Genomic DNA, 26,465 nt, shown 5'->3' with positions numbered 1-26,465 from the left:
GACTCGACTTGGGCAAAACTAACTTATTACCAATCAAGTCAGCGTAGGGTAATGAGAAATAAACCGAATAAGAACACCTTCCTCCCACCCCTCTCTTCTTCCCCGGCACAACTTCAGTCCCAAATTCTCTACCTCCTCCCCTGCAGCAGCACAAGGGGACAGGGAATGGGGGTTGGGGTCAGTTCATCACACATTGACTCTGCTGCTCCTTCCTCCTCAAGAGCAGGACTCCTCACACTCTTCCCCTGCTCCAGCATGGGGTGCCTCCCACGGGAGACAGTTCTCCACGAATTTCTCCAATGTGAGTCCTTCCCACGGGCTGCAGTTCTTCACAAACTGCTCCATTATGGGTCCCTTCCATGGGCTGCAGTCCTTCAGACACAGACTGCTCCAGCGTGGGTCCCCCGCGGGGTCACAAGTCCTGCCAGCAAACCTGCTCCAGCGTGGGCTCCTCTCTCTGTGGGTCCACAGGTCCTGCCAGGAGCCTGCTCCAGCGCGGGCTTCCCACAGGGTCACAGCCTCCTTCGGGCATCCACCTGCTCCGGCGTGGGGTCCTTCACAGAGTGCAGGTATCTGCTCCACCATGGACCTCCATGGGCTTCAGGGGGACAGCCTGCCTCACCACAGTCTTCACCACAGGCTGCAGGGGAATCTCTGCTCCGGCGCCTGGAGCACCTCCTCCCTTCCTTCTTCACTGACGTGGGTGTCTGCAGGGTTGTTTCACATATTCTCACTCCTCTCTCTGGCTGTAGTTTCTGACGTGCAGCAACTTCTTCCCCTTCTTAAATACATCATCCCAGAGGCACTACCACTGTTGCCAATGGGCTCAGCCCTGGTTAGCGGTGGGTCCCTCTTGGAGCTGGCTGGCACTGGCTCTATCAGACATAGGGGAAGCTTCTAGCAGGTTCTCACAGCAAGTTACCACCCCTGTAACCCCCCAGCTACCAAAACCTTGCCATGCAAACCCAATACAAGGGAACATAATAATGAGGCAAGTTTTGAAAGACACTTTCATTAGCCTACCTTCCAGGGTCCCAAGCAGCCGATGTTTATAGAGACCTTCAAAGACAAAGGTCTCCTCCGATCCATTGTGCTAAATAGCCACTCATGGACAAAGAACTTGCCTTGTAATTTTTTTAATCCTTCACACCTTTAGCCTCTCCAATACCCCACAGCAACAAATTCCAAAGATGAATTATACATTGCACAAAAACTATGACTTTTGCTTGATAATGACATTCAGTGCTTCCTACTTCTTGTTTTGTGAGGGACAATCAACAGCCACTTCTCAGTTTCACCTTTTCCATTCCACTCCTCACTTCGTAGACTTCTAGCATATCCTCCACAGCTGCTTCTTCTCCATACTGAATAGTCCTAGTATGTTTAGGTTTTTCCTCATGTGGAAACCAGTCGATACTGCTGATCATCCTGGCTGCCATATTATGCTGGTTTTGTGAAGGGATCACCAGAACTGTGTACTTACGATGAACATACCGAGGAGCATCGCAAAGCTAACTTGTTTTCCCTAGTTCCTCTAGTAGCACTTCCAACCATCTCTTTGTCTCTTTCCTGAGTGGTAACAGCTAATTTATAGCTTATTGTTCTATGCATTATAAGAAAATAACTTCTTACTCTAGGATTGCTCACCATCACTCAACAACAGTAAAAGTTTCTTTAGAAAGAAAATCATGGAGTGTATTTTATAACTCCTGCCTAGACCTTCAACATATGAAAGTATGAGGATATTGGCTGTTCTGTTAAAGCTCCCTGGACTTATTTGAATATACAAATTTAAATTAATGACTAGACTTCCTACAGGACACTTGTCTGGTGAACTTAAAATGGACTGCCTGCAGATCAAGGTCCAGCAAAGGCAAGAACACAGGCTACGTGAGTACCAAGACCCCACAGACAGATAATGCTGCTCCCACTCCAATCATTGCTTTAACCAGTTTTGACACTTGAATTCAAGCTTCAAATTTTCTGGTATATTTTCAAAAAGAGGAAGCAATCATGGAAAATGAAGACAGTGCAAGGAATCAAAAACAAGTACCAACATAGCAGACCTACAAGAAGAGCTGCAAACAGCCCAAACTGTCTAAGAAGCTGACTTAATCCTAGTTACTGCGTAAAAAGCTATCCTTGCGCAAAAGGAGGCATTCACACCAGAACAGCAGACGCTTGCTGATATAAGCTTCAAAGCAGCAGCTTGCTGGGTAACGGGCACTGTAGTATGCTGCCTCTGTTCCTCTGCCAGAACTATTTATTTATATTCTTGTTTTGAAGCAGACTGGGGCTGTCCATTTCAGATCTGGCTCTCACAGACACTGTTTATTCCTGTTGCTACAGCCTCAGTGATGGTGTCCAATTTCTTAACCTTCATCAGTTTTCACTGACCCCCCTCATGACATGCACTTTTTCCTCATGTGAAATGTTTTTAACAGTTCATCATAGCCACCCGTTACAACCCTGCCATATCAGCTCATGTTCCTCCTATCGTTTTCCCTTCCCAGCAGCCCTTCTCTCCACAGCCTGCATGCAGCTAAATATACAAAACACCGCACTTGAAGGAACCATGTGTCACTCGGTGGCGCGCAGCTCCACCTGTTTGCCAGGCCAGCATAGTGAATTTTAAAGAAGGACCACAGGTCCCCAAGCAAACGGCTGGAAAGGGCCTACAGACCCTTACGAGCAGTAGTTGCACACAATGAGGAGTTACTCAGCCAGGACACCGTTCTTTGTGAATTAAAAACGACTAGCCTAAGGTTAGCTTCTGACTGAGAGGGCCTCTCCAATCTTACACCTTCATAATGGCAAAAAAGTTGTGCTTCGTTGTTGCCGTCAAAATACCTGGCCATAGGCCCCCAATAAAAGTGGCCGCCCCGCTTCCCTTTCCAGTCCTGTCTTTCTACCTCACTTGATTTGTCTCCGTCTCTCTCTCTTACAACTCCGCTTCCCCTGGAGAAAAGCTTAATCCTCTTTCCATCCCCCAGCACAACGTAATTCCTTCATTAGTCAAACTAAATCCTTTGTTAACCTTGGGGTTACGTGAGGTAAACGAGAAGGCACCTTCAGTCCTGAGGCAGCCATCTTTTTTTTTGTACAGGCAATCCTCATGGGATTTCCTGGGGTCTTTCCCGATCCCTGCTGAGAAATAACTACAGCAACAGCCGGCTAAAGGGACACAGAGCCCCGGGCAGCCTTGGCTGCGGGGCCGGGGGGGGACACGGCGGAGCTCTGCCCACGCAGGTCACGAAGCAGCAGCAGCGGGAGGCGGGTGGCGGGGGTTAACATAAGCCAGGCTGAAACGCCCCAGGGTGGGATCCCAGCCCCGGGCACCCTCTGCCGTGGGAAGCGCTCCCCCAGCATCTTCGCCGGTTGTTTTTCACTACCGCTGTTTTTTTTTTTTAAAGAGCATGTCGGTTCCTCGGGAACGGCACTGCCGGCCCAAGCCGCGGGGCGCGTAACCGGACACCCCGCCCGGGAGAGGGGCTGGCAGAGCTGTCGGTGCCCCGCTGCCCCTACGGCAGGCAGCCCCCGCGGAAACCGGAGGTCACCCCCCGCTCAGCGCCGCAGAAATCCGCAGAGGCACCTGTTAGGAGCAAACAATCCTACCCCCCCCGCCTCTCCGCTTTTTATATTTTTGCTGAGGAGCGGGGGAGGACAGCGCGGCGTCGGCTCGCAGCGCCCGCCGCCGCCTCCTCCTCCGCCGGGGCTCGCCTCACCGAGGGCGGGGGGACACGCCGCGGGCTTCGTAACCCCGGCCCCCTCCTCCTAGGAGCAGCGGCATTCCCCCCCCCCCCCGCCACGTAAAAGGCGTTTCGATGGGGGAGGGCATTGCTACGTTAGACTGGGGAATAAAAATAAAGCAGGGAGGGAAGGAGGGGGTAAGGAAGTTAGGCGCTGAGAACGCAGAGAAAAAGCATGCTGGGTTTGAATGCCCCCACCTCTGATCTGCTTTTGAGGCTGCTTCTTTTAGGTCTGAGCAGGACATCTTTAAAGTCCAGTTTGAGGTCTGCGTCTACCCGGGGCATCTTGCTGGGGTGCGGGGGCCCGGGCTCTCCTGGCGGCGGCGGCAGTGGCGGCCCCGCTGCGTTCGCTCCGCTCGGCTGCACCGCGCCGCCTGCAGAGCCGCGCCGGCCAAAGCCCGCGGGCCGCGCACGGAGCGTATTTATAGGGCGCGGGGAGCGCGGCGCCGCGGCCCGGGCCCCATCGCTTTATTAGGAGAGGGTTGTTTTTAGCTGAGTAGCCGGCCGCCCCCTCCCCTGCCCCTTCTCCCGCCGTAGCCACCCCCCAGCTTCTCCGCCGGGCTGGGCGCTCTGTGGGTTGGGGAGGGGGGGAGAAGACGGGGACGCGGCGCCCGCCGGCAGCCGTCCGATGCGGGGCGAAGCGCGGGGATCCGCGGCGGCAGCAGGGCGGCCTTAAGGGCAAAGCAAGGGCAGAGGAAATGGCGCCTCCATGTGACCGAGCGGCCGGGTGTGGGAGCCCGCCGCCGCCCGGGCGGCCCCTGAGGCGTTGAGCCGACATCTTGCCCGCCCCCTCTCCCCGGGCGACGGTTGCGGACCGACGGTTGCCGACCGACGGTTGCCGGCCAACCGCCGCCCGGCGCGGGGGCGGCCCTGAGGCGGCCGCACCGATGAGGGCTGCCGGCGCTCCCCGACGTTTTTTCGGGCGGCTGCCGCACGGCCCAAACCTTTGTGCCTCCGGCCTTACAAAAGGCCAGCCTGGGCCTTATAAAAGGTCTCCCCGGGCTCTGGTGGAGATCCGACTTTCCGGGGCGCTCCGCTCTGAGCCCAAGCCTGGCCCCCTCCCTGCCCATCATCATTCTGGTAAAAGCGAGTGTTGCCCGGCTCCTGGGACCCTCCGAGCTGGTTCCGCAGCTGACTGCAGAGCAAAGGGCGGTTTTGGCATTAGAAACGTTGAGAAATGTGCAGCTGGTTGGTCATAGGAGAGCGGTCACAGCACCAGCCACCTGAAGCTGCTTCTGCGCGATAGTTTCCTGTTTTAGTCCACGCAGAGAAATAACAGGGAGCTTCTTTTCTGCCCTCCGTAGCATAGAGGAACCCGATTTGTGACTATGATCCATTTTCAATGGCTACCCACTGTTCAACGTGCAGTCGCAAAACCCCCATGGCAACAGAATTACGTGTGCTGGGTCCATCTACATCTGCTGGCACACAGATCGATGCAAGGTGATCGGGTATCAGATGACTTTCACAGGAGTTTTGAGCCTTGAAGTCTATTTAATTATGAAGTCAGTGGGTTATAAGATTCAGACTTCTTTGGAAGACACATGAGCTAAGCCTTGTCAGTGACTAAAAACCGAAGCACAGGAGGATCACGGCTGGCTTCCCTTCCTCAGACATATTGCAGGATGGGGTAGTGCTGTCGTCTTTATCTGAAAGTTGCACGCATCTGGTCAACACCCTGCCTCCCACAGAGCTCTTGTACACCTCTTTGCCCGAGTGTCCCAGATAATTCAGTATTGCCAAGCATGAGGCCTGGGCTTTACACAGCAGGCAGGGCATTTGAGTGCTTGACGTTTTGAATGTCCTGGTTGAGAGGCCTTGGATCTGGCTTCCAGGAAGCCTTGAGGCTTCAGAACTCCAGATGATGTTCCAGGAGAGCCTTGCCACTGTGGGTATTTCCCACAGAAATATTCAGGTGAAACAGAGCTCTTTATAATTAGGCTCATCTGCATAACAGAGGCCATTCACTTGGTGGTTTCTCCACTGGATTCAACAATATAACAGAACTACTAACATTTATCCTTCAGATAGCCACATCTCCCACCATTTACTGTTCAGTAATAAATTAACATTTTGTTCCGGAGCAGAGAGTACTGATGAGAATGGGTTCTGTGAAAGTGGCATGCCTGTAGCAGAGGATTAAGAATGGAGAAAAAACAAATGCCTTCTGTCTGTGCCTGGCACCATGTCTTCTCTTTGCCCTCATGGCAGGCATGTGATGCTGAGAAGAAAGAAAGAAGCCACTGCGCTGCACTGTGAATGCAAAAGGTCAGCACTGTTGTGAGGAGTAGGAGATGGAGGCTAGCAGTGATACTTGTAAGCCCCAGAAAATCCATGCCTGATGCCGTTTCTCGTTTCCAGTATTTTACTTTTAGTTTCCACTCACAGAACTCACCGTGCTATTTTTCTGTAGATTACAGTATCTACTAATACCCAATGTTTTCCCCATGTACACGTACCAACAGTGGCAACTTTAACAATAAATTAAAATGGGTTGCTGAACCACCTCTGTCTTTTTCAGTGTCCTTTCTGAAGTATGAACACCAGAAAGGACATGATCAGTAGTTACATTAAGATCATAGCCAGAAATGAAGATCACCTCATTAGGTATCTTTGCTATTCCTCTGTACGCCTGCAGTGATCCCATATTATCTCTTTGTGCTATGTAAGAAAGAGCTGTTCAGCCAGGCTGTATGCAGTTTCGGTATTTATCCTGCAAGTGCAAATGAGCTATCACTGATTTCAGAAATTAGCATATGTAAATTATTCCAGCTGCTTTCTTTCAGAGCTGTTCTTTTCTCTACTTCATTGTTTTGTATTTATACTTAAAACCAGATGGAACAATGCACTCAGAAGAGAACTTATCAGCCACTATAGCTGAAAAGAGCAATGCCACTGTAGCTTCATAGGTCTTCCAACAGTTTCCTGCACTTGGTGTTTGTGAGAAGATGAAGAAGTGGTCATAATAATGCAAATAGTTATTACCAAGTCTCAAGAAGTATCTATCTGACTTCAGCCTATGATTATCTAAGAGTTATTGTTGTCCTTGTGAATTTCATCCTGTTAATGTCATTGTAAATGCTGCTGTATTTCATAATAAAAATGAGTTCACCAATGGGATTTGGTGACAAAAGACATGGAAGAGGCAGAGGTACTCACTGGCATCTTCACCTTGGTCTTCTCGGTAAGATTTACCTGAGGAATCCCAGGCCTCTGAGACCCATGGGAAAGTCAGGAGCAATGAAGACTTACCCTCAGAAGAGCAGGGTCAGGTTGCAGGGGGGAAGGAGGGAAGGCTTCCTGAGGACTAGAAAAAGCAAATATAAGTCCTCTCCTTCAGAAGAGCAAGAAGGAGGAAGGATCTGCGGAACTGTAGGCCAGTCAGCCTCACTTCAATGCCTGAGAAAGTGATGGAGCAAAAAATCCTGGAAACCACTTCCAAGTGCATGAAGGACAAGGAAGTGACTGGAAGTAGTTGGCATGAATTTATGAAGACAAAATCATGCTCAGCTAAGCTGATTACCTTCTACGATGAAATGGCTAGTTTGGTGGATGAGGGGAGAGCAATGGATGTTGTTTATTTTGACTTTGGCAAGGCTTTTGGCAGACTCCCGTAAAATCTTCATAGACAAATTGAAGTGCAAACTAGCTAAAAGGACAATGAAGTGGATTGAAAACTGACTGAACTTCTGTGCTTAAAGGGTTGTGATCAGTGACATGAAGTTCAGCTGGAGGTCGGCCATTTGTGGTGTATCATGTTAATTGTATGAGGCATTAAAAACACCCCTTTTTATCCATGCTCAGTTTTCTTCTAATTTAAATAAGAACGCTTTCCTGACCCACTCCTTGGTGCTGAAAAAGACATTCAGTGATAACCTTAAAGTATGAGCACTTCTGAGCACCAGAAACACCTCTAGGGTGAATGCTTAATGAGGTTGTCATTATTTATCAGCAGAAACTCAGCAGATGCACAGCTGACACAACTGAAGGCACATGCTGACTCCTTCACTGTGGTTCCTAGGAAAATACTATAGCTTCATATAGCTCCATACAGAGAGCCTGTAACATAATTAGCATGCGTGTTTAAGGAGTGTGGTGAGCAGTAGTGAAAGCATTGCTCAGCTGGCAAGTGCTCCTGCAAACTGTGTCACAACTTCCCAGCAAAAGCCTGTATCTGGAAAGAACAACATGCTGCAGGACATGTCCAATGAAGATCTTTCACTGTTAAGGAGAAGCAGCATGTTTGGGAAAAGAGCCTTGTTTTCCTTATGAGAAATTTAAATCGCTTTTAGTGTCCTGTTTGAATCTGGGCCTTGTCTACACTGAATAGCATTTCCCAGTACATGGATCAAGAGACCTAACTCGGCAAACCCTGCAAATGCAAGCAGAAGATTTCTTTTGGTTGTGGAGATAAGGGGGTTTCTCTGAACTATCACTAGTATTACAGCATCTACACTAGGGCTTTTGCTGGCCTTGATAGCCACCAGAAATGGGAGGAGTGAGGCTGACACCCCCTTACACAGCTGTGTCAAGCAGACTTCAGCCACATGCCTGAAGATCACTTGTTATGAAGTGAAGAGACTCCTATGCTACAAGTATTTTCACTAAATTCAAAGGTCTTAGGGTAGACCACTAATCATAAGCTGAATCCCAGGCCCACACTGAATTCAGTAGGACAAACTCTCATTCAAGGCACAGTTTACTTAGGAGTGACAGTATCCATTCCCATTTGATTTCAACAGATTTCAAATGCTAATTATAAGTAATCACAGCAATGAATAATTGAGACTCTGACCTTCTTTGGCTTATGAAATATGTTTAAAGTCTCTCTGTGCTGATAAATAAAATGGACCAAGCTCAATCTCTGTCCCTGCAAGGCAAAGGACAGAGTGTTGCTCACATGTAGCATCCGTTTAGATGCCATATGTGAGCTTCAAGGGGTTTCGCTCAGACTGTATATTGGAAGCAGTCTGATGCTGTTCCCTGAACTATCCTCAGACTACCTGGTGGAGTGCTGGCTGTCTGGGTTGTCCAAGGGAGCGTGACACTAATTAAAGAGTATGGACCATTGCATGGTAGAGCTTATGGCCATGCACTGGTCCAGTTTAGTTTGCTACAGGGCTTTGCTGTTATTGAAAAGGTCTGTAGATTTTATTTAAATGGAACAAAACCTGTTATATACTATCCATTGTGAACTGATATTTCTGTAAATTACATCCAAGTCCCACATACTATAAAAGAAAGTGAGATTCTCTCCATGGAAATTTTAAGCCATCTCGCAAGATGTAACAGGTATTCTGTTGCTGCTACAGAGCTTTGTGTACAGAGCCAGCCCCTCCTCAGTGGTGCCCACAGGCAGAATGAGAAGCAACAAGCACAAACTGAAACACATGAAATTCCATCTGAACATAAGAAAACACTTTTTTCCCTGTGAGGGTGGTGGAACACTGGCATAGGTTGCCCAGAGAGGTTGTGGAGTCTCTGTCCTTGGAGACGTTCAAAACCTGACCGGACACGGTCCTGGGCAACCTGCCTTGGCTGACCCTGTTTGAGGAGGGGTTGGACTACATGATCTTGAGAGGACCCTACCAACCTCAGCCACCCTGTGATTCAGTGATTCTGTACATTACTTTGTCGTTACAGAGTATCTTCCCTTCCAAGATCTCAAGGGGCTTTAAAAATTCCAGTAATAAATACTTTGTTTGATGGTCATAAGCATTGTTAAAGCTCATTTACATAAGAGAAAGGCATGAAAAGACAAATTCAGAGATGAAGCAAAATCCTATTGAAGTTACACATCAGAAGTCTGATTATGATCTCACATTGGCTTTATAGCAGTAAAACTACCAGCTTCAGTGGAGTTGTGCCTGCTTAATACCACTATAGGGAGAAATAGGCTGTGGAGTAAACTCATCAGAGACAAGTGGCAAAGTGCCATAGCCTTCATTGATTTGGCACTTACAGCAAGTTGACTTCAGACAGCAAATACAGTGGAGTCACTCCCATTAGCATCGTTAGGATCTGTTACCATCAAAACATGGTGAAATTTGGCCTTGAGTTGTAAGCCCTCATGGCTGAAGTCATACAGAGGGTCACTTTTAGGGTTGGTACTGAACCCAAAAAGGAGTTCTCAACTCTCCTCTCAGGGTATGTTCAGCCTGGCAGAGCTCCATGTCATGCTCTGTGTTCAAGGTCCTCCTCTGCTTTTGTGAGGTTTTGTCTGTGTGTGGTATACACATTGCCTGCAGGCCCACAAAGTCACTTCTTCATCATCCTCTTCCTAGCTGCACCCAGTGTGGTTATCCACAACACCACAAAGCTCCGTAGGGAAGGGGCTCTCTGACAATAGACCCTATTTATTCTTTTTCCTTACATCTCTGAAAAAGTTCCTTGGTGGGGCATTCATGGCTCCTTGGATTTCTTTTGGAAGGGGTGGCCATTTTTAGGGCCTCTCCTGGGTCTTCCTCCTTCCGAATCTTGCTTTGGCCCTGGAGTCTCATGCGTGCCCATGTTTTTGCATCTGTTGTCCTCTAAAATCCTTAGACAGCCTGCCTATTTGGCCGCCCCGTCTCAGATTGAGGGGATGGAGGTCTTTTGTCTTGACTGGACATAAACTGATTTACCAGGATTTTCCAAAAGATACTGGACTAAACAGCAATGCAAGTGAGGCAGCAAAACTGCTTCAGTAAGTAAGGAATTATATTTCCAAATAAATAAATAAAAAAAGCAATAGTGCACAACTGCAGAAGGCTTTGGACTGAGAAGAACTCAGCAAAAATGAACTTCTGGTGTTGCCTGCATACCAGCTGATGATTTTTTTTGTCAGCAAATCACCTACTGTCATGACAGCACATGAGTTTCACAACATTACAAGCCAGACTTTACTGGGTCTGGCCGTACCCCCTCCTCTCCCCAGTGTTTGCATTCAAACTTGGATGCAAGTTTGCACCTGAAATTCATCCATCATTTCTATCCTAGAAACTCCTAAGAATCCATTGTCAATTCAACCTGCTCATGTAGAGAGATGATAATACTAGATTAAAAAAGCAATTCTGCACAAGTGTTTTTCTGACCAGCAGCTGATTTTATGGTATGCAATAGAGCAGTCACAGCACTGCTGGGGCAGTGCAAATACTAATATTGCTGCTTGCCTCTTAACTTTTTAATTTTTATTTTTAATGTAGCTGTATCAACATGCTGCTTCTTTCATGTTAACCTATTTCTTGTGGAATTAGTGAGTTGTAGGTTTATCCCTGAGTTTGTGTTACTCAGGATCAAGTTGGTTAACACAGAAAATTAAAAAAAAAAATAAAAAAAAATAGTTCTCTTGCGCTTAACACCATTGATTTGGTCAGTCCCTCGGGTGTAAGACAGACTAAGGTCCTGAAAGTCCATTTCCTGCTTATGGAGAAGGGTCAGGACATTGCCTCTTTTAACCCTGGTAATTGTTGTTTTTTTTTTGGATTGGTGCCCAAAGCCTGTTTGAATAAGCACACTGCCATTGCTATATGAAAGAAATGGAAAAGCACATCATTAATTAAAAAACCCCATTATATAACCAAACAGCATTTTCTTTATTTTCTGGACTTTCCTTGACATTTTTCTGTTGGGTGGAAATCTTGCTACAAATTTTAAACTCAACAAATGTTTCTAAACTATGAACATCTGGTAATGACTAGCTTTCAAACCCTATTTAATCTTTATTTAAAGAAAAACTCAGTGACTTTGCTGCCCTACTGCACCATCTACAGGCAAAAAACCCCCATGTTGTTGATGCTACAAAATGTTAGAACTGTATTAAGCACTTTCTTTAATTATTGCAATTAATAAATAGAAGTGGAATTTTCCAGTTTTAATTTCAATAAGTATGAGGTTTTTATGCCTTTTGTGTTCAAAATTACATTTCCCACAACTTTAAATGTCTTGTACGCTTTGGCCAGGGAGTTTTGCTTCTGCAGAACTTGTGTTAATTTGCATCTTAACATGGGGAAATAGAAAACAAGATTGGCTTGGACCTTTATTGCATTTTAAGAGTTTAATGGGATGCAGATAAAAGCTGCTGCATTTATCAGCTGTCCCACACTTTTTCATAAAGACACCTACATAGGGATTATGATTAACATCAACTCACTTGTCACCACTATGCCTTTTTTACCCGTAATTCCTCACTGCCTAAAGAAATTCTTAAAATGACCTAGAAAATGCTGCCTCTCTTTCCCACAGCAAATAAAACCTTGCTAAATATTCTTGTACATCATTATGATAAAATGGGAAGGGAAAATTTAATGCCTGAGCTTGTAAAATATGCACTAGTTTTGCAAGGCTGTTTAAAAAGTGAAGATTATTAGCATGTGAAGCTACAGGAACTGCACATCTGTAGCTAATGGCTTATACCTAACGTGCAGTTTGGGTGCCCATGATACTTCAGTAATTGAATAGGACAAATATGACATGAAACTGATGGATCAAACCTCATGAATTGTCCTCCTCCTTTTTAGGAGGAAAGCAGATCCTCTTCATCTGTTCTCTCCTCCTTTAAACACATGTGTTTAAAAAATATATCCAGGGGTAAACTAAAATGAAATACGTCATTAGAAGTGGTACATAGATATATGCATTCTGTTAAGAAAATTCAACGGAATTTAAGTGATTTTGTTCTGGTAGGAGAACAAGGGGCTAAATTCAAGATCACTTCTTTACTTGGATTTTAGTCTCATATGTAGTGCCTTTGCTGGGAAACTCTGTGGAGCAAGACCATTATTTGTCACAGTGTGTGTGCAGCACCCAGAGTCAGTAAGGCATGGATCCTGATTACAGTCTTTTTGCATTAGTATAATGAAGACTTCCTAAAATACTGCATATTTTTGGTCTGTTATTCCACATCCTTGCCTAGCAAATTATTATTTTGCGTTTTGATTTGTGCCTACCTGTCTTGCGTTTTTTCCCGAGCTGCTGTGCAGCAGTGCTGGTTTCTGATGTTTAAAGAGTTGGCATGTTTCACCCCTGTCGTCCATATTTCAGCAAAGGCAGAAGTCACTTCCATGCACCGTTTGCAGAGTGCTTTGGGATCCTTCAGGATGAAAGGTGTGATATAAATATAAGATACCATTCATTCCCTTTTTTCTGCAGCACACACAGTGCTAATAGGTTTTACTTTCATCTTGAGCTCCCCTGACTAAATTGTCAAACATCTCAGTAATACCATGAACGTTTGCTTCGGGCACAGTCATAATCACTGTTCTGTTAGCCCCGTCCTTACAAAAGGATGGCTATTCTCCAGGCACACAATTGACTCTCCTACTACCAAATGCCTCTTTCTTCTTATTGTCCTCAATAGCTTCTCTAACAATTTCCCGTGAGTTTCCTTGCTTCAGTCTAATCCTCTGGATTTCATTCAAGTCCCATTTCCCATTTGCCATGTCAGTTCACCTGCAGTACATTGTAAAGTCTGTGCTGATCCTGTATCCTGAGCAAAAAGGACCAGCATAGGGGTATTTCTTTGGACTTCTGAGTCCCGTGTCTTTCTTTCTTCCTTCCACTGTGTTTAGATGGCAAAGGCTCTTCCTCTTTAGGCAGAGCGCTGTGAGGAAAGCAATAATCAGCTTCTCCAGGCTACCTAAGCAGCACCTCATTCTCTTCTCGGAAAGAAAGAGGCAAAACACAATTGCTTTTCTGAGCCCTTCTGCCCAGCTCTGCGGGAAAGGGAATAATTAGCCTCATTAAGCTACAGGGCCAGCAGCCCCTTGCCTTCTCTGCAGTCCCCTTACTTGACCCCACTGTATTAGAGCTGCAGCCAGTCCCTCAGTAAATACAGCTGAGCAGGCGAGCTGCTCCCAGCTGTGGCCGCATTGCTGCTCCCTGCTCTTTCTCATGTGCTGCCATGGCACCCTCCCAAGGCTGCACAATTGGCCCTTAGAGAGCTCAGATGGTAAAGGCAGAACATGGTGGGGCATTTCCTCAACACCCCCTTCCCCCCCTTTCAGTCCTCAATTATTTTAGCTCAATTATTTTTGCTTCCTTGTTTCTGAACCCTCTTGCATTCAACTGTGGGCTACTTCTTTTCACCCCGACACACGCTGTCAGGTGGTAATATATAGCTCACCAGAGCAAGAACTTGTAAAGAAAATCGATGAGTTTGCAGTGTCCCTTTGGGGTCAGGCAAACAAGTCTTGTGGAATTTGTTAGATGAGATGTGTGGGGCTACACTGTCATGTGGGGAAAAAGACAGGAATAAATAAATGGCTGTAAACATTTGATTTCCTGATCTTTGAAATTGATCCACTTGAATTGCTGTGTCTGGTGCCCAATTTGGCAAAAAGGTCTATCTTTACTCCCAGTTACTTCCCTAAGCCTACATTTGGGCTGTGGTGTAGCAGACTGGTATAGTCCGTGGCATAGAATCGAGCTTCCCTCGCTTACATAAGTGTAAACTGGGACTAGTTCTACAGGAGCCAATGATGGTGTCATCATGTAAAACTCATGTGTGTATGATCAAAAGGAGTCCTTGTTTTTCTTTTCCCACAACTCAGCACAGATTTCAGAAATGCAAAACCATTTTGATATTTAAAAACCATTTGATATTTAATCAGAACAGAAATGTGGCATGTGAAGAACATGGGCATGTATCTGAGCTGAGCTTTGGGAGACATTAATAATGAATTATGCTCATAAAGAACAGCTGTATTCTTACATCAGAAACCATGGGGACAAATAATTAATTTGCCTTCATTAATTTCCCAATTCTTTCCTGGCAAAAAGTCCACAAATGCTTAGACTACAGATCTAATTGCCATGACAAGAGTGTATGCATTAAGAGAGTGTATCAATTATTGGGCCATCAGACGTCATTATGAAAGCTGATTTCTACTTCTGCAATGTTAAGACCCCCCTCTCACTTCCCCCCGCCCTGTCTCTTTTTTTAGTTGGCTACTAACAGGAAGTCTGGGGAAAAGAACATGATAAAATGCTGATAATTTTCTTATTTAATAGAGAGGAGTCTGAGTCTGTTTCTGAACCACAGCTGAGCAGGGCTGCACACAGCTGTGAGGTGGAAGGGGGAAACAGCGTACAATGTTAATACCCTCTTGAATGACAACAATATGGAGGCCACAGCTTATTTGTCTTCCTGGTCACTCTAGATTATGAAAAAAAAAATTAATCCCTAGGTTTAAATTTGCTGGCTCAAGTGTGGTTTTAAAAAAAAAAAAAGGAAAATATAACCAGCTGATCAGATGAACTTGGAGTTTGAACTGGGTGGCAGAGGAGAAGGGTAATGGAGGGCTGATGGGTTATGTACCAATTGTTTTTGAAGGAAGGAGGCAGTTTCCACTTACTATGCTGGAGAGGAGCACCATGGCCCTGCTGCCATGGGGAGCGCAAGCCAGAGGGCAGGGAAAATGCCATGACACACTCAAAGCTCAGCTGCCCCTGGCTCCCAGTGAGCCATCTCATGCAACAGCCCTTTCCAGGAGGGGGCTTGCCACAGGCTTCTCTGCCCAGCGGTGGCCCACGACAGCATTGCAGGATGCGATGGGGTATGTGGTGGTGGGCTTGGCTGGAGGGCAAATACATCCAAGACTTTATACAGCTTCTCCATGCTACAGCTAAAGCCTTCTTCCCTTGCCTTGCCTCTGATGTTGGAGCATAATGTGGGTTTAAATTTGTGTTTTAGTGAACAATAGGGACAAAAGCATATACAGAGTACATACATACAAAAACTACACATCACAAACACTCCTGTTGCAGCAAGCCTACAGACTGAGGAATTTATTAGGAACCGGTAGATAGTCAAAGGATAAAATGGGACTCCAGATCCTGGGAAATACAGGCTAAACCTCAGCTGGTATAGCTCTTCTGAAGGATGTAGGCCTTATATTTATAATTGATCAAGTGCCTTTGAATGAGTAAAATTTTATTTCAGTGGCAGGCAGATCAGAAATCTTGGCATTGTTTTTTGTCATGAAGCAATCTTGACAAGTATATATGCCTGCTACTTAAAAATTCCTACAGCGTCGTTGAAACACTTCCAGGCATCACTTAATCAGGTGAAGGAGATCTTAGCTCACTCCTTGTTCTCATTCAGGTTTGCCAATTATAGCTTGTCTAGAATTTCATCTTACTTGCAAACATCTCTTCAATTCTTGCTAATTTCTGCAGCTAGACTGAGTGATCAGAACCAACATTTCTGACATGCATGCTATGTACTCTCTCCCTGTGCACCACGTTGGCCACGCTGGTGAGTTCCGTGAGCCCTCCAGCCTGACTGCATATAGATCTGATATTTTGTTTAGCGTGGGCCAGGAGGGCTTGAGAGGTAGGCATGCTCACCTGCACGTCATTCCTTTGTTAGATCATGCAGGTTACACATCATGTACCAGGTAGTGCTAGTAAGAGTGCCAGCTATGTAGCTTCCCTATGAAATCTGTGCCCATGGAATGATTGGGGAAAGCTATTTATGTAGTTTATAAATTTGTTTTTATACTGGGGCTCTTTATGCATAACCACTGGTTGAACTGGACTCCATTTTGGGTATCTGCTGCTGTTTTTCTCCCATGTTGGACTGGAATCTCGGATGCTGGAGACACCAGAGTGCCCTGACAGGGGAGCTACTTGAGGTGCTTTCTTTCAGGCAGCAAGCTGGCTCCTACCCCAGAAGAGATTTATCAGAGAGTGCTTGTTGAGTATGAAATCACCTTGTAGAAGTCCTCGTACTTAATGGAGCAGGCACTATTCTATTTTTGTCACCCAATTTTACAGCTTCAGGCTGCAGAGAGCTGGTTTTACAAGTGACCCCACTGACTCTGATGAGAAAGAGTGGTAGAGAACTGGGATGCTGATTGTTTTGACTCAATCATCTTTTGTTCTCTGTCTCTTAAGGGAGATGCAGCAGTGCTGAAAATTCTGCATGAAGTCTCTTCATGCTTGAGGGAGTATGTGCCACATTTGTGACACACTATGCTAGTGCATGTTCCTGAAGAGGCGACCTTCAAGAGAAGTGGGAACTTGAGGGAGACGTTGCTGCTTCTACTGCCTAAGCAGCTGGATGGGAACATCAAAGAGAAGGGTCAGCTATTTGAAAGCGATCCAGACTTGGTCCTGGGCAACCTGCTCTACTGCTTGAGTAGGAGGCTTGGACCAGATGACCACCAGAGGTCTCTTCCAACCTCAGTCACTGTTGTTCTGTGATGTACACATGCAAATGGACTACATACCTTGACATGCAAGACCTGGAAAAGACCTTCAAACATTGTCAAGACCTGTGGACCTAAGGGCATATAGGAATGAACATCTGATCCTTTCACAGCAATTTAGTAAGCACCCAGCAGGGAAAGCTCACCAGGAGCTGACACAGGAGTCTCTTACACAATGTAGAGGCATCAAATGGGCAACAATTGACAGCAGCCATCTCCTCTTCTGTGACAGCACAGCTTGTAACAAGTCTGTGATGCCACAGCTGTGGCTTCAAGCGTTTTGGTGGGTTGGTTTTGCTGCTGGTGACATTGAGCTTGTAAGCTTTGTTGGTAAAGAACAGGCCTACATGCAGTGTGGCCACAAGAAGTCCAGTCCTTGTCCAGGCCTTTATGGCATTCTGTGTTTCACGGGCTCAGGTTTCACGTTTGGCTACAGGATTGATCCAACTGGCTTAAGTAGCCCCCAGCTTTTTGTCTCTTCTCCTTCTTCCGCCATGCTTCCCCACACCCTTTTCATTGCAAAAGTCCCTCTGCCTGTGCCTCTGCACAATAACTGCATTAGAAGTGCTGCTCAACTTGAAAGATAATCCAGTAAAGGAAGTTTTATTTATCCCTTGATCTGCTTTCATCTGTGGCGACATGAACGGCTGGGCCAGAGCTTCAGCGTAAAAGACACAGGCACTGAGCAAACAGAGGCGTAAGTGCCTCAGCCAGGGAACTGCAAATTACTCTTAATCGTTAGCAGCAGCTCAGTCTCTTCTGAGGTGAGGGAGATTTAGCATCCCCTCTGCAGCCAGGAGCAACTGAGCCACTGCCGTTCTGGGGGACGCACAAGCCAGAAAGGTGGAAGGGCCACTTTCAAACCATTTGAGAAATGCCCTCTGTGTGTCGGAGGCTCCACACTAGTACCGGGACGCGAAGGGAGCGAGCACTTGCAGCGAAGCTCCCTGCGGCTCTGGCTCTCTGCCCACTGCCACCAGTCCGCAGACCCTGCTGATGGGGCACAGAGGGGCTGGAGCCAGACACCCACCTCACACCGCGGGCTGGGCAGGCTGAGAGCCAGTCCCTGCCTTTGGCCTTGCCTCCGAGCCAGCGCTTGAACGTATGGAGGGATTTCCACTGGAAAACAGTGATGCCACATCTTCCAGATTCTGCTTTGGTGGGGTTTAATTTTTTTTTTTTTTCCCCCGGTGAAGATAATCCGTTAGCAACATAGTAGGAAGCTGTTTATTCCCCCTATCTCCGAACCACTTCATGACGCCCTTCAGCTGCTGTGACTTGATTTATTGCGTGTGACAGAGGAACCTGCAGAGGGCAGCTTTACTCTTGCGTCGTAGGTCTGCGCCGCTTGCTTTGTGTCACCAGCAATGCTCAGAGCACTGCTCACTTCTTTCTTTCCCGCAAGAGAAAATAGCAATTTGTATCATGTAATTTTTCCCTCTGTTTCTTTTTCTCTAGCCTGCTTGTGACAGAGGAAGTCGCCCAATCTACTATAATCTATTTGGCTAAATAACATGCAGTTCATTTGCATGGCATGTGATTACAAGGTTCTAGAGGACACTAATTAGGAAGAAAATCTGGGGAGAGAATAGGGATTAGGAAGTATCCGTCAGTCAGATGCGTGCCAGCCAGCAGAATAATAATAATTAATCATAATTAACAATACGTTCTGTGTCAGTAGCGCATCTTATCTGAGGACTCTACAAGCATTTTGTATTTAATCTGCGCAGCTCCTTCTGAGGGGAATAGACATGATAAAAAATTTAGAACTAAATTTGCAAATGGCATTTCTGAAATGAGACCCCTAAGGCAGTTGTATCCAAGCGCCAAAATAAAGTGCCTGATTTTCAGACGTGCTGAGCATCTGCAAACCCCAGAGTTTGTGTGCTAGTGTTAACTTAGATGTCTTTTAGCACAGACAGCATGGGTACCGCCTGCTTCTTGGTAAAGGACAACCATGTTTCAAGTGATAGGCAGGCTGTGCTGGGAAATGAAAGCCTGGCCCTGTGGTCATGACTGGACTTAGCTCTCATCTATACCGTTTCAAAGCAAGCATGCACTCTGCAAGGAAAAGCCTGATCGTACATGCAGGACCAAGTTCTTATGCATACGCTGTGCACAGGTTGGGGATGTGCAAGGCCAAGCATGCCACAGGTCAGTTTACCTGCAAATATTCCAGTTCCAGCTCTTCTTAACCACGGTGTGAATGCTTTGAATACAGCTGGGACACTGCCAGCAATGATGGAAAATGTGCTGTTTGCAGGACTTGGTGTACTTACTCCTTCTAAATCAGCTCTGAAATCATTGTACAGACATTGTTCAAAGCACTAAGAAGTGTTTTGGTGAACAAAATAACAAGTTGCCTTACAAGTCAAACTTCTGAGTCATTACCAAAACAACAGCGATGAGAAAAAACTTCCAGCAGTTTTGTGAAATATCTTTTGGTTTATATCTACACATTTTTTCAGTGTTTTTTCCCTCAGATAGGATCTCAGGATGTGTAATGCTATTTTTAGTAGCATCAGAAAAAACAAAGAAAATCCAGATTTTGACCTCACATGTACAATGCCTTGCTGCCGCATTTCCGACACACAGATGATTTCTGTCATTTTGATACTCAGCAACCCTGAAATCAGAAGCGTTACACCCTTAAAGCTCAGCCCTGCCATCTCTCCAGGCTCGCTGGAGAGATACATGCCATTTCAGGTGAAAAGTGTTTGTTTTGTCCAACCAATAGTATGGTTAGTCACTTGATTGGCTGCTAGTCCACCTCCTGCAGACCTGGCAATTTTTTTGCTAACACAAGTTAACTGAATAAAGGCAAATAAACCTATGCCACAAATGACTCTCTGCAACCCCAGGGTATATAGCCCTTCCTGGCCTCTGTTCAGCCTTTTTTGTCTTTTTTTTTTTTTTTTCTATCACCATTGTAACAAAGAACTGGTATACTCTGTAGGGAGGGAAGCCTAAATTCTGCCATGTGATTTCCTAGGTCTGTAGCACAATGGTAGAAATCCTCCAAGTTCTGTAACAAATGCAAATTAGTTAGAAAATCCCTTTTTAGAATTGATTTAAGTATGGAAAGAAAAAAATACATCCAGTGTTGCAGCTTTAATGCTACTTATTTGAGATCAAAAATTCTTCCCTCTCTTTTTTTGCTAGTTCTCAAATTTTCTATTTCTGCTATGCTACGGTGCTTTTGAACCAGAATAACACAAACCCCTAGAAAATGATGGATATAGGACAAAAGGTTAGGAGTTCTGGCAGTGGACCAAGTGGCAGATTATAGATTATTATTGCCCCTTTTAAGTCTGGGAGTTATCACCACTTTGTAAACAAATGGGCAAGCTTCACAATCCTCCTAACTATTGTTTTAAGTTGCTGGGAATACAGGCAGAGCATTCTACACTGGTGACAATCTGATACTTAAGTCAGTAATAATCACTGCCATGGGGGCCCAATGCATTTTCTCTGTCTTTAAAGATAAAATTCTGCTATTCTGTTCAACACAACACAAAAAAAATCTTGTTTGTAGATTTGGCGATGTGGCTGCAGAGGTTTCTGAGGCTATTGAGAGCCCACTGTGACTTTTCTCCAATGCTCAGCTGGAGAGATGCAGTCTGAGCTCCTGCAGAAATCTTTCTTTGAATTTTATGCAGAAGTTTTTTTATGCATCTTTTTATTTCCACAGATGCTACTGTCTTTTCCACCCCATAGGCAGTCTCAACTGCGCTGTGACTAAACCCACTTAAACTACAGTTACCCCTGTGCTTGCTGAAGACACTGTCACTCGGGGCAGGAAGTGAAAGTTCATCCCTTAGGAAAGAGCTTGCCATGATTTTGCAAGGCACAGCAGTAACCTGGTAACCGACATATCCATTCCTGTTACATTTTCTAGGTCAGCATGAATCATTCTTAAGGGAGCAAATTTAACCAGGCAAGTTGAGAGGACTGTAACTACCCTGCACTCCCCCTTGCCCAGCTGGTGCTGCCCAAGGAGAGGTTTGTGCTTTCATGGCCCATGGTGTAGAGAGGGTGATGCAGTCCCCATCCCCTCCCCATCCTCTTGGGGTGCTGCACACCCCTGCTTTGCTGTTGACAGCGAGGCTAACAATGATTCTGGTTCCAAGGATCCCGTCGCTGGCATCCCACTGAACAAATGCAGAATAAAATGAGAGAATAAAGCAATTTCAGCCTGAGTCAGGATACAGGAGATGTGCATGTGAGGGCACAAGGAACCAGTGGGAAGACACTGCTCAAAAGGAGAAGCAGATTCCAAAACAAGGTGCCAGGCAGAGAGGAAATTCTGGTATACGCCCCAGTCTAGCCCTATATTGGACATGAGAAGGAATCCATGAGCTTGGAAATATTAAAGGTTCCCCCTCTACACACATTCAAGGATAGTAACATACATATGAAAACAATACTCTTCCCTTTCCATATGCTGTGAACAACAGCATCAACAGTTGACACATGGCTCCCTTTTATCCAGTTGAATAATACTTTCCTTCAAGACAACAGTATATAGCATGTAAATTTGACCATGCTGAAGATACTGTGGGCCAGGGTCTTGGCTTTTTTAAAACCTGAAGCTCTCATGCCATAAAGCTAAAAAAATGTGCTGGCAGGGGTTACAGACTGCAGTGATTTGGGCTGAGGACCAACAGGGCATGACATGCTGGTTAACATTCAGTCTTGGTGCAGTAGTTTGTGGGCAAAGAGCATCTCTCAGCAGGAATAAACCATGAAAAACACAGAGCACATCTTCATCAGTTATGTGGAGTATTTCTTAGCCCGCAGTTATCACCAATTAGGCAAATTCTTTTCTCTTGTGAATGAACTTCTTTTTTGACCTTTTATAAGATACTCCACTTCCTCATGCCTCAGTTTCCACACAGGGGATAAAAATATTCCTTTAACTTGCAGAGATGTTGTGCTGATTAATTGATGCCCAGCTGCACTTTTTAGGCTCTTGAGTTTAAAAGTGCAATGTATGTTTTTACATTTAAAACTGTATTTGCCTATCTTGCTGAAAAAGATATCATTTGGACCACAGCCAGCATGGGTAGGGAAGAGTTCTCAGTGGACACAGGAAATCAGAACTAAGCATATCTTGTGCACCCCCCAAAACCCTCCTCTTCCAGGACTTGCTCAATGCTCATTGCAAGATCAGAGTATCTGCAAAATACCTGCTGTCTCTAACCAGGTTTAATTTTGGCTAAATATTATTCAGGGAACAAATTGTGACAGCTGCTGTTCAAAGACAGTGGGCCTTCTGTTGATGTCAGTAGTTGCATGAGAGACGAATTTGGCTTGCTGTCCCATTTTAATGAGTGCATGAGTATATGTATCTCCTGTGTGTAACACTGAGATAGTGTTAAAGCAGGTCAGGATTTGGTTTAAATCCCTCAGCCTCTGGGGCTCTCTTATTTCCTGCTGAAGAAATCAGCTCTTCAGCAAAATGTATGTCACTGTAGCAGAATGAGGGGTGCCATCTGCAGTTAGAAAGCTGGACTCCACAAAATGATGCCTTTGCTTTCAGTGACTGCATTGCATCTCCTCATGGAGCCTCTTGAATGTGGGCCTTCATTTTGAAAAAGAGGTCCTGGTTTGTTCTGTCAGAGCAGCTCTCACTGTTTCTCAGGCTGCTGCACAGGGTAAGGCGAGTACTGTTTTTCTTTTAATCCACCTGTGCAACAACCCCAAAAATTGTGTGACAGGAAGAAACAACTCCACCATGCAGAGGACAGCAGGCTCTAAAGTGAATTTTTTTAAGTACAAAGAATGTGTGGGTTCAATGGGTAGCTGAGCAACAGCTGAGAAGCTATGGAAATCGGAATTTTCCTAGATCTAAGAGTTTTAAATTTTTTCGATGGAGGACAACTGTGCCCCTTGTAACAAAGCTGAACGGTTTTTTGGACTGTGTATAAACCCTTGATTTTGGCAAATAACGGCTGACTGGGAAGCTGGAAGCCGTGTGCTGTGCATGCAGTCTGTAAGCCTTTTGTCATTCTGAATGTTGGTTCAAGTAATCTTTCTTTGACAGCTCATTTGCATCTAAGCTATCCCCAAAGAGTCTGAGAGTTTGGAAATAATAGAGATGACATTTGGGTAAGTGTTTAAAAATGCACAGCAGCAGCATGCTCGGAGGCTTGCATTAACAAGCAGAAACGAATCCTGAAAGTGAGCTATAAAAAAAGAAGTAGAGAATCTGTCTGAATGAAGTAAGCTTCACTGGGCATCGGATGACTAAGTAGGAAGTGTTTTGTGCCAAAACCTGGGAAGGTAAGCGTTACTCGCAAGATGACAGCGCCAGAAAATAAACCAACACCAATGAGGCTTATGGCTAGAATGCAGTATTGAGCACAGCATACTCCCAACCTCTGTGAAGTGCTCCATTGAGAAAATTGCTTGCAAAGCAGGCTGAATGGCAAGGGAAAAACAGGGCAACAGAATGGTTTCAATGAGCCAAAAAAATTATGTGATTTTAAATGTTCCTGTCCTCTAGCACAGGCACAATGCCAGCAAATCTGTTCAAGCAAGCTTTGAGGATTAGGGAGATGCAATTTTGCTAGTTCCCAGGCAGTCGATGTCATGTGCAACTCTAGAGATGTTGCTCAGTACCAGTAGGGTGTATCTTGACAGGAAAAGAGCTGGTGGCTGGTGAGTTTGGAAGAAAACTGCTTATGCCAGGATGGGTACATTAAAACTGTCTAGGTGTAGGTAGCTCCATGCAACGGGAGCAACACAGAAATGTAGGTATCGGGAGCATTAAAATTAACAAATTGGATTTACTACTGGTATTTCCATGATGTGCAAATACTCTAATTTTTACTCTAATTGCTATTGTAATAGCTCGTAAGGGCAGCAGTTCAGCTGAGGGCCTGATTTTACAAACATATAGTAAGAGACAGAATTTGCCTGAAAGCTTTTTAGTCCAAATGGGGTGAAACGAAAAGAGAATTGAAGAAGAAGGGAAAAAGCAAGATGAGGGGAGGAATTGCCCTGAAGTAAAAGGACAAATTAGTGCGAAGCCGGAACTTCCGAGTTCAGCATCATGTCTGTAACAGCCGTGCAGAGCTGCTCAGTGGATATAAACCACAACTGGATCAGGGCCAGCATTCTGTACTCATTTTGCAGAGCATAATTGCCTTCATAAGGGAAAGCAATGTGACGTGTCAGGCCCTTTGAAGAAAGAGGAGAGAAGCACCCAGGAATTTAGCTTTAAAATGGGTATTTTGCGCTCTGGAATGTTACGAAAGTACATTAATTTGCTGTGGAAGAATGGAGATCACATTCAGGCTGTCTACAGATCGAGGACCTAGCTATGATCACCAGGGCCTGATCCTGCTAGGGGAGGCACAGGGATGTAGGATTTACATGGTGTTCACTACAGCCTCGAATCATGGCTCACTCCTGCCCAAACTCCTGCCTGCCACTGTCTGTTCTTAACAAAACACAGCAGGAACTGCTGAGCATTGAAAACAAGTTTTAAAGGTCATTGATTTCAGCCATTTATCCTTCCCTATTTTCCACATGCTGGATTATGTGGTTTTACCTGGAGCTTTTTTGGAGGTTTCTTTCTCTTCTGTGGCATAAAAAGTCAGCCTGCAGCCTGAGCAACTTTGCCCACCAGCGTCATGCTCGAGAGCACACAAAAGCCAGAAACACTCATTTAAACTACCTGCAAAGAAAGATCAAAGGCAATGAGCTGGAGTTGGCTGTTCTCATTCGTTTCAGTAAGCAGCCGTAGTGCGGCAGAGCTCCTGCTGAATGCCAGCGTAGCCTGCCCTATTTCCTTCAGACCTCTCACCCCAAATAGTGCCTGTTCAGCTGTTTGCCGGCTTCTTTTAGATCCAGAGGAAACACCTGAATTATAAGGAGGTTACAGTGTCCTGCAGTAATATATGAGCAGGAGTCTTTTATACCTGTGTTCCTGCCTGGAAAGCCAGCTGGCTCACTCCAGTCTAGATGCAGGCGATAAGCCAGCAGGTAAGCAGCGTGGGCAACAGGGGCTTAGCAGGACTGAGACCCCAAGCTAACACAACAGCACAAAATCCCTCTGCAAAATCAATTGCTTTGCTTGCCATTAGGGGGCATTTTTACAGAGAATGTCTAATAAATAACTCAGAAAGGAACAGGATTTTCTCTGTGATGAGGTTGGAGATTTTGAAAACTTGTCTGCTTCCTCTTATTCTGGAACAAATTCTCAGAGTTTTTTGTGTAATACCTGCCCTCTTCCTCTGTTTCCCAGCCAGGCACTTTCCCCTCTTTCCAGGTGGGCTGCAGGGGGAAATGGCCAGGTGAGGAACCAGCTGCTTGGACACTTAAGTGAGGAGCAGGCTGAGGAAACACTTTGATTTTGATACCTGATGTTTCAAAAAACCCAAACCTTTTAAGGTCAAGATTTTCTGAATTCCCACGGGGAATAAAATAAATAAGATCCCAACTCAGGAACAGAATCGAAAAATCCTGCAACACCCAACTGCAATTCTGGGAGAGGATGCAAGTAAAAATGTGATGAAAGACTCAGATGAAATTGTCATTCAAAAGAAGGTTTCTTGTTAAACAAATAAACATTTTTAAAACACCAGCAAGGTCAGTTTAGGAAGGAAGCCTCTGATTATTGACAAATTTTGTACAGAGGTTGTAAAAAATTTGAAAGCCAAATGATTTGTCAAGTGATAATTCTGTGTTCATCTACTAAAGATAAAATTATTTTCTGCCCTTTTTTTCTGTCTTATCCAGGTTTTCTCCAAAGATTTGAGAAATTTTGGAGAAAAAACTTCATGGAAGTCTTTAAGGTTGGATTTTTTTTTTTTAAGATCTCTGCTGGACTCAACCCATTTCAGAGTATGGCCAGCTGCAGTGAGAACACAGAAAAAAGTAAACAGCAGAGAACAATAGAACTGTTCCTCCCCATAGAAACCACTGCTCAGAAATACAGATAGAAGTAGCTGGAAAGTTCTGGGGAACTCCTGGGTTTTGTCTTGGAGTGGTCAGCTGGAAAAATATTTATTTGCAAACCTCAGTCAAGTAATAAGGAGCCAGAGAAATGACTCATGGGATCTACACCTGCTGAAAAAAACCCTGTTGGAAATGACAACCCACTGAAAAGTACAGTATTTCTTGAGTCAGTTTGGAGCCTCAGTGTACAACTTCTGTGATCTTAAAGGCTTTAAAGGCTTTTTCATTTCCGTAGTGCATCAACTCCTATAGGTTCTGGACACTCACAAACAGAAGAAAGCAGGTGACTTACTTGTTCTTACGGACTAATGTGAGAAGCAGGCTATATCTTTATCTTAAGAAAGTGGGGGTGGATATGCCTCTTTGGTCCACATCCTATCTAAGAAAGACCCTGTACTGTTTGGGAACAGGCAGCTGTGACATGCCTTGACAGGGGTTTTGCAAGGGAAGGCAATATCTTGTTCGCTTGCCTCTTTCTAACTCTAACCTTAACTTCTTCTAGAGCAAGGACTTCTCACAAACAGGCTGCGGCCTTTAAAGCACAATAAAATTCACAAAG

At 45.3% G+C, this 26,465-nt stretch overlaps 1 protein-coding gene across 2 annotated transcripts in view; it reads right to left on the bottom strand.

Annotated features, from left to right (window-relative positions):
• GMPR (guanosine monophosphate reductase) overlaps nt 1–4,252 on the bottom strand; it is a 44,593-nt gene extending 40,341 nt beyond the window's left edge. The window contains exon 1 of one of the 2 annotated variants that reach the window (XM_075052107.1): nt 3,948–4,252. In XM_075052107.1, coding sequence (XP_074908208.1) covers nt 3,948–4,034 — 87 coding nt within the window. In that variant the 5' untranslated portion in view covers nt 4,035–4,252. The remainder of the gene's footprint in view (nt 1–3,947) is intronic. The other variant, XM_075052106.1, reaches the window with a different exon arrangement.
• Between the last annotated feature and the right edge of the window lie 22,213 nt (nt 4,253–26,465).

Source organism: Buteo buteo, chromosome 20 (genome assembly GCF_964188355.1).
Source record: "Buteo buteo chromosome 20, bButBut1.hap1.1, whole genome shotgun sequence".
Lineage (NCBI taxonomy): Eukaryota > Metazoa > Chordata > Aves > Accipitriformes > Accipitridae > Buteo > Buteo buteo.
The sequence above is the reverse complement of the archived record's forward strand: the minus strand, read 5'-3'. Positions and strand labels throughout refer to the sequence as shown.